The sequence below is a fragment of the Synchiropus splendidus genome, chromosome 3 (genome assembly GCF_027744825.2).
Source record: "Synchiropus splendidus isolate RoL2022-P1 chromosome 3, RoL_Sspl_1.0, whole genome shotgun sequence".
NCBI classification, from domain to species: Eukaryota; Metazoa; Chordata; class Actinopteri; order Syngnathiformes; family Callionymidae; genus Synchiropus; species Synchiropus splendidus.
In genome coordinates this window covers 14,470,075-14,478,663 of record NC_071336.1, presented here as the reverse complement: position 1 = coordinate 14,478,663, position 8,589 = coordinate 14,470,075, and the positions used below count along the sequence as shown (strand labels likewise).

The 8,589-nt window shown below is 39.7% G+C and overlaps 1 protein-coding gene across 1 annotated transcript; it reads left to right on the top strand.

Moving 5' to 3' along the window:
* The first annotated feature begins 217 nt into the window (after nucleotides 1–217).
* Nucleotides 218–8,047, top strand: zgc:77880 (zf-DHHC domain-containing protein). The gene is made up of 9 exons (XM_053861188.1): nucleotides 218–362; nucleotides 1,126–1,214; nucleotides 1,585–1,658; nucleotides 2,163–2,275; nucleotides 2,353–2,414; nucleotides 4,521–4,629; nucleotides 4,703–4,775; nucleotides 5,116–5,281; nucleotides 5,346–8,047. The coding sequence occupies exons 1-9, from the start codon at nucleotides 238–240 to the stop codon at nucleotides 5,435–5,437; spliced, it is 903 nt and encodes a 300-aa protein (XP_053717163.1). The 5' UTR covers nucleotides 218–237; the 3' UTR covers nucleotides 5,438–8,047.
* Nucleotides 8,048–8,589: the final 542 nt, after the last annotated feature.

The window sequence follows — 8,589 nt, the reverse complement described above, 5'->3', positions numbered from 1 at the left end:
AGTGTTAAATGCGTAGAATGTATAAAACACTTCGAGTTAAATGAATGATGAAGGGAGGAAAAAAAATAGATGAAGTAGATAGAGCCCAGGTTGTTTGGAATAAATAAACGCCCACGTTTAGGCTCTTAATGACGTTCGACTCATGATCCTGCCGTTGAATGGTTTTCTCTCTCAAGAAGTCAGCTGTCAGCTTGACGTCATGCGGAAGTAGATGATGGGGGCGGAGCCCAACTGAAGATGGCGTTTTTACGCTGTAGGCGAGACCCGTGTGGCATTATTTGTCTTATTTTGACCTATTTTAGTGTGTTTTACGCCGACTACGTAGTCATTCAGTATGTCCTCATCCCAGCCTACGCGGGCAGGTTAGTAACACGCGTGGTTTTGCCTTCTAATGCGCTGAACACTGGCATGGCGTCAGGCATTCATTTGACAGTTGACTAGTTGCACAGCAGCATCCTCACTTGCTCAGCGACAAAACAGATTATAACAATGCCGTCACAACACTTTTTGTTCGAGTCATACACAAAAGCTCTTGGATATTTGTTTTTGGAGATGCTCGTCTGCATTGCAGAATCGAATTTGAGAAACGTGATTGCAGTTGTTGATTTCCAGTTGTAATGTCTTCTCACATAAAGACTTTTTCGTCTGTCACCATATCGTTCGAGCCATTAATATTCTCTCCGTCTTAGCAAAGAAATATGTTAAGAATTAAGTATGTTATTATACATCTTCAACCTGTTAGTAGTTGTGTGGTCTTCCTGTCGTAACATTTGTGTTGCTACGTTTCAGATATACTATTCTAAACATAATGCAATACTAAGTGCATTAGAAAGTAGTAACAACATAGTAACATAAAACTCTCGATTTGGATGTGTCTCGATGCATAGCTACCCAACATGCACTTGTTCCACACAGCTCCCTGACACTCATTTGCATTTTAAATAATTAATAAGGCAAAGTGGCTTTTTTTCTGTCTCCCATTAATGGAGTTTTACCGCAAAACAAAGATATTTGTTTATTAATATTCAATGTTTCAATAACAATAAACAACTGAATGTAGTTAGATGTGTGAAAAGACTTTCCAATCTCTCTTGAATACGTGTTTTCTTTCCCGTCTTTCTCTAGCTTGTGGTGCACTCTTCATGGATCAGTGTTCAACTTGATTCTGTTTTTACTTCTGGCTTGTCACTCAAAAGCTGTATTCTCGGACCCGGGTGAGTCAAAAAAGTTATTTTTATTGTTTGTAATGAAAAACGTACATACAATATTTACTTAACATTTGAGTCTTTGTGAAAAATTCGTCATGGGTCAGATTTGTCTCTCACTTATTTAAACAAATCAGAATTGTGTTGATTTAAGTAATTCTCATGTGTTGGTTTCACAATGAAAATCTCTCAAACTTGTGGTACGTCCTTATCTAACTAATCTAGATGGTTGTAACTTGCATATTAGCAACATGCTTTGATTAAAGTGCTATACTGCGTTCCTTACAAGAGGATCAAAAATGTTCTCTGACATTATTCGTGAGAAAACAAGGATTCTTATTTTTTTATCCGAACCTTTTGTTTGCTGTCTGTTCAACAGGGATGGTGCCTCTTCCAGACACGGCCATAGATTTCTCCGATCTTCGCTCTCAGTCGTCACGTATGAATGATCGAGTGAGTGGAAACAAGTCCTCTAACGCTCTCTTCAATTCAAATAGACTATTTGTGTGTTTTTCCCCTCATGACTCCAGTTAACAAATAACAGGGGAGGCATCAGAGAGGAGGTGACTTCTCTGTTATTTATAGCCACTTATTTACTTCAGTCACGTTATGTTTACAGCGTGACTTCTGTACTTACATCTGCCAGTGGGTTTGTTATTATTGAGTTAATGACAGAGTTTGGTTAGTGTTTTTTTCCTTCTTCCTGCACGTCAGTGCTCTTGATCTTCGCCTTTTTTGATCTTTTGGCTCCTTGGGTTTACCCCTTTATTCTGCTGCATGTCTCATTTATTTCAGTTGTTTTCTGATTTAAAAAAAAACAGTCATATATTTCATTTCAACATCAAGAGTGACTCAAAGACTAATCATAACTAGCTGCTTATATAGCTATCAATATGATCTAAAATGCATCTTTGGCAGAAAGCTTCAGTTTGTGCGTGTATATTTTTGTTCCCGCAGGGTTGTGAGGGCTGGACCGTGTGCAGTCACTGTGAAACCTATAGACCTCCCAGAGCACATCACTGCCGCGTTTGCCAGCGATGTATTCGCCGCATGGACCACCACTGCCCTTGGTGAGACCCCTGTCTGCATTTTTTGGGAGTCCCTCTGTACTGGCAGATTTCTCATTTGTGGTTTGATGGTCTTTCAGGATAAATAACTGCGTGGGAGAGCTGAACCAGAAGTATTTCATCCAGTTCCTCTTTTACACTGGTGAGTTCAAGCACCTGATGTTTTCTTTCTTTGTCATTGTTAAAGCTGTGATGTCAACAGATTCTTTTCATTTAAAGAGTTGCTATTCGTTTTTCTTAGCTGTCATCTCTACCTGAAATATCACTTTACTTTCAAGCATCTTTTACTGGAAATTGCCAACTCAAGTCCGTCTACCTTTTTGATCAAAGGAGTGTTGCCAATTTGAACGTCTCTTTTAATGGTCCACACCGGTTAATCATATCAGGTTGAGAAATGGTGATCAATACCCAGCTCTACTTTTATGTAATCATGAATGAGACGATAAGTTATGTTTTTATTCCCCATACGAGCCAAATAAGTGTGACAACATTGTAAGAGCACCAAACATTAAAACTCAGAGTTATGGAGAAGCACTTTAGGGGCATAGTTACTCTGCTGCCTAGGAAGTGGGAAGTCAGAGCTGGGAATTACGTTGCTGCCTAGTTCTTCAGTGTGTTCCAGTCATCAAAGTCAGAAAACATGATAGCGACGTCCCCGAAAGCTGTTCTCATTGAAGCCTTGTCCAGGTATAAAGAACTTCTTAGTGAATATCGCTATGCTTGCAGCTGGAAAACCAGCCGGATGGAATTTGTACAATGTGTTTATTTATTTCTGTGTATTTAAAACTTCTACTTCCTGTTTACGTTTCGGGAAAGCCACCTTTGATTGTGTACTGGGGGGGTGGTGAGGATTCTCTGACTGTCATACTTGGAAATCTTGGAAATACATCAGGTGATGTTATCAGGGCCAGAAGTGAGAGTTTCAGAGTGCTCAGGTCAAGTAAATTCCCATTTGACCTGATAATTTGCAATCTCAATATTGAATTTTGTGGGGCTGCACCATGGATTGTGGGTGACTTACCATGAGTGATAGTGGACAACAACCAATGGTTTGCCATATGGCAAGTTTTGAGTGACATGACAGCAAAATGCAAGCAAAACTTGTGGGATGTTTACGATGTGTTTTTATGATCCTGTTTACTGATTCATTCCAAAAATATTCCTGCTAGGATGACAGATGCACCATGAGTGAGTTTTATTGTTGCAATGTCTCCTTCTCACAACAATCACTGCTTCCATGTGCGCACAAGTATGCAAACAGTTTCCACCTACATTGGAAACATGGTAAATGTAGATGAATAGATTTCCACATGCTAATTTGCTTTGAACATTTATCCTTTCACCCAGAACACGTTTACTGCAGAAAGCAGTAGTAACTGGGTTGTACATGCTATTTTGCCCGTTTGAAAAACGGAAACCAGGTTTGCTGTCTAATCAGACTGGATCACGGTACTTTTTTTTTTTTTTAATAACATGCTATTTATATCCGTACATGATTTGTGATGTTATAACTATTATATTAGTGAATATTTACATCGTGATATATAAATTACAAAACAATATGGTGACCACCATTTAACAGATACACATGTTGTGATGCTGCAGACCCACCTACCTGCTGCAGCAACACATAGTAGTGAGCCAGCCAGTCATGATAGCAGTCATTTCACAATACTCCTCCGTCACGGAAAATGACAACCGAAGACTTAACCACAAAAAACCTTCAACACCACGAATTTTACAAGACTCAAATCGCCACACCAAAATTGAGTGCTACCAAGAGGCTATCGAGCGAAAGTTAACTGGAGCTAACCCCTGGTGATACCAATGGTAATGGTTTGTTTTGCATGAGCAGCCGAGTTCTGTTGTAGATCAGCAGCTAATAGCACCTAGACCCCAAATACTCATTCCCTGGACATGTAGTCGATGAAAAAGGTCTTTTAGGTTAGAATTCTGGTCTTTAACAAGTGATGAGTGAAGTTTACGTTACGGGTTTGATCTGTTCGTTGTTCAGTGAAAAGGGAATAAAAGTATTTATGTAAAAGTATTCATTTTATTTTGTATAAAACACTTAATTAATAAAAAAGCAAAAAAAGTGACTTTTGTGTGTTACTTAGTTATGGAAAAAAAGAAACAGCAAAAATAAAAACAATCTGAAAAAATCAGTATCGGCCCAAAAAATGCTGATCTGTGCACTAGTAGCTGATAAATATGGCCTATGCAAGTATGTAATGACTGTCTCCCGTAGGCATGGCCAGTCTGTATTCGCTGATGTTGGTGGTGTCCGCCTGGGTGTGGCGGATCCGAAACGAGAGAGAGAGCGATGAGGAGGAGACACCCAGCAAGCACTTGATCGTGTGAGTGTGGCGTTTGAGGGACCACTTTTATTTATGCTTGACTTTTTATTGATGGGTCTTCTGTCTGTTTCAGTGCGCACTACATCATCCTCCTAGTAGAGTCTATCTTGTTTGGGGTGTTTGTCATGGTGATCTTCTACGACCAGGTACCAATGTGAATGCATTAATGTAATATGATGTATAATGTAATGTGTATGTTTTGCACCTCTGCTTGTGACCTGTCAAAACAAAACCCATTCATCCTCCAATATCATCCGCACTGCAGAGAGAAATTCCTTTATTATTACAAACTCCATCAGTGATGGCCAAATTCTGACTCTCAACAATCGATATCAACATGTCTTTTCTTCACGTGTTCTTTATTCTTTCTATATTACTGGTCACAGTAGGTTCGTCTTCAGCCAGTCTGACTCTCTCCTTGTTTCAGAAGACCTTGATGCTATTCCGTTTTTTACTGAATGAAACTCTTGCCTTTATCCTTAACAGTTGGTCTCAATAATCACCGATGAGACTCCGATTGAACAGATGAGAAACAGGCTGATGGTGAAAGACAGAGGCTCTACGTCGTCATCGTCTTCCTCCCAGCCTCCTCACCAGCCCCCACACACACGCAAGCCGAAGCTTGCCTTGCTGCGAGAGGTTTTTGGAAGAGGTCAGTCTATTTTTCAGGCCGTCGAAGCCTTTGCATTGACGTCAGTTCTGGCTCTTCCTTCCAGGTTCCGTCTTCTGTTGGCTTCTCCCGCTTCACTCCAGTCCTCCTACAGTCGGCGGCATCACATACTCATCATTGCCTGACTATGACGTCTGACACGTGAGAAAGGAGAGGTTTCGTATTCAGGATTGTATTTTCTGCTTGGCTTCAGTGTCTTATCCGTGGACTAGCTCAGACAAGAGCAGGGGAGGAAGAGAATGTGGGCCTTTCATGGGGTGCTTTTATTCATTGGGATTCTGTGCTCAACATCAGTGAAAATGAAGGGAAACTTCAAAGGTGTTCAACATTTGCTACTTATTCGTTACTGAACTGAAGATGTTGTCAGATTTGTTACAGTCTTTCTCACTCCATCGAAACTTTGATTTCATTTGCAGTATCACTTACCTTCTCCTTGCTGGTCACTAGCTGAACTAAGAGATTAGAGGACACGTTACTCATTGGTCTGACGGACAATCCATCAACAAGGCCCTGTTCCGATTCATGTACCGTAGATGTGTCAACCATGCACCTCACAGTTTCTTTCAGCACAGTTTTATTGAGTTCAACTACTGATGTTATTCGATCATATGCAGGGAATTTACTTTAAAATTTGACTCACTGTTTCACAATAATAATTTAATTATGACCGGTCACAGGCATCTATATATTTTGTTACATTTTACTTTGATGTTGACCCTTGTAATGTTAAGCACGCGCACAAGGTTTGAAGGTCAAGCTCACTTTGTGAGTGAACCTGTACTATGAAGATGCCCGTTTTATATTTGCCTATTTGACCCAAATTTACTGTGTTTAGAGATTTGTAGATGAAACAGTCGGGCGGGTGGAGGAACACACAACTCATGCACAAATTCTGAGAAATTTCTTTGGATGAGCTTTAGGATGTTGACTTTAGGTGAAATAATCGCAGCAAAATACAATAATAGACTTTCAGTTTCATCATTGCTGTGATGTAGTCATGCGTGTGCTGGTTATTAAACATTCAAAATACAGGCTACACCTTGCATGGTCATGGGGATTTACCCTATCTAGCAGAGAAGGTCTAGAGTAATATAACAAGCATGAGACTGATGCAGTATAAACATCCTACCTCAGATAGTGGGATCCTGAGATTTAAGACTTGAAGAGAAATGGGTGTTAAAGTTCAAAATTTTACCTCCACAATGCTGCAGCTGTTTTTACAACCAGTGAAAAATGAATACAATGATGAGTCTGTCTAAATGAAGAAAAGATTTTAATGTACTATTGCAGCACAAGAACATCACAAAATATTAACAAATTAGTTGGATTACACTGGAAAAGAAAGAACGTGACTGCAGTTATAACAGGAGCCCCGAACGCCACAGGAGCAGCAGCGTGGTGTGTGTTTGTCCTTCTGTTTTAGAATGCATGTCACCAAATTTGAACCGCTCAAGTGGTCAACATATAATGGTAGAGATCCATCCAACGAAACTCTAATTTATGACTCATTTTATATGGAATAGTGTTGAAGCAGTTTTGTTTTATTTCATTTTTTTTTATTATTTGTTTGCAATTTTGCTGTTGTGTGGACCCTAACTGAAATATCACGGAAGGGATGATGGAGAAATTATTTATTTATTTTTTTTACTTTTTGTGCAGTTTCCGATGATTATGTTTTTGTTCTATATCTGAATGTGCAGTGCTGCCTTCTCATGGTTAACATTAATCCCAAACCATTTCAATCCATGTATTTTTTTTAAGTATGTGCAGTTCAAATCCAGCGTTTTTTGTCTTTTTTTTTTTTTTTTTTTTTTTATAAATAAATGGATGGATAGATTGTCTTTATTAATCTCAAACTGGTGTTTTTTTATTCCTGACCTGAGAAAAATACATTCTAAAGGGCATTTATTGAAAGTCCGAATTTTAATTGCTTCATGATATGTTTAAAATGATTTTAGGTGAGTGGGAAAACTCTGAAAGCTACTGCTTTACTGGTTGCACTCACACTGTCATACCACTTGATGGCGTGTTTTCACCACACTGTACATACAGATGGTGCAGGTCTGTATACCTGTATATGTGCTGCTGGTCTCGTGGGGTTGCAACACCATGCAAAGGTGAAGATGTTTCAGATGACAGATGACATAGAGGCTCTGCAAACACTGTCCAAGGTCGGACATTCCTCATCTATAGCATAAGTGAACTGAAGTCATTGTGATTCTCATGAGGAACAAGGAATATGTAAATAATGTGTTCATGTTGGACTGCATTGTAAATGAAATGTGTCGCCCTATTTCATTGTCAGTGTTCAGCGGAATGACTTCTCTTTTTTTTTTTTCGAGTGGTTTATCCTTGTTTTTTCTGTATGTAACAGTTGATCAAAGAAGGTGAACTCTCTCTTTCCGACACTGCTGCCTCCACTGAAGTCAGTGACACCTGCGTTTGATGTTTAACTTGACAGCGGGAACGAATGTGTAAAGACGACTTGTGAAGCTAATGTTCAACCACCAGCCAGCCGTGAGTCGCAGGAAGCGTCGCGCGCGTGACGCCCTACAAGCCCCGCGACAGAACTTTTCTGATTATAATTTGGAGACCCGTCTCCTGGATTTATCTGGCTGGGTGGTTGAGGAAGTCTGTTTTGGTCTCTAACGTGGCTTCATGATGAACAAGTTTACAGTTAAGTGATCAGTTATTTATTGTTTGTTGGAAACTCTTGTGTCTTATTTTCTCTGGAAATAAACAAGTTGTTTTAAAGCAAAGTTCTGTCTTCTTTATGCTCCTTTTATCCAGGTTCCTGAGGGGTTGACTCATCTTAAAGTCATCACTGACAAGTCTCAACCCTGGTGAAGAAGAGCCACTACCTCATGCATGCCACACTTGTACAGTGTTTTCAGTGCCTTGTAGATTACACAATTATAATGATACTTTTATTTAAAAGCGCCTATCTGAACTCTCAAGGTCGCTGCACAATGTGAAAACAGTTAAAAGCAGACAAGCACAATAAAACAACAGAAACTTTGAGAATTACAAGCAGTACTTAAAGTGAATAAGCACTACAGAGCATGTGTGTTTTTAGTTGCCTTTTAAGAGTTTGTGTTTTTGATGGCTCGAGGGAGTGAAGGGAGGGAATGAGGAGGGGTGATAATGTCAAGGTGGTAAGACGGAGGTCTGTGAATTGCCTTGATTGTACAGGAGGATTTTGTTGTGTTCTCTGAATTTGAGCGAGTGCCAGTGCAGCTGTTGGAGTACGGGAGTGATGTGTTGAGAGGAAGTGGTTCTGGTGATAATGT

What these genes read in the sequence shown, in the direction of transcription:
- zgc:77880 (XM_053861188.1), top strand. Translation starts at nt 238, where the DNA reads ATGGCGTTTTTACGCTGTAGGCGAGACCCGTGTGGCATTATTTGTCTT. An exon ending in ATCCCAGCCTACGCGGGCAG is followed by an intron (nt 363 to 1,125) that starts GTTAGTAACACG and finishes GTCTTTCTCTAG; the next exon opens with CTTGTGGTGCACTCTTCATG. An exon ending in AGCTGTATTCTCGGACCCGG is followed by an intron (nt 1,215 to 1,584) that starts GTGAGTCAAAAA and finishes TCTGTTCAACAG; the next exon opens with GGATGGTGCCTCTTCCAGAC.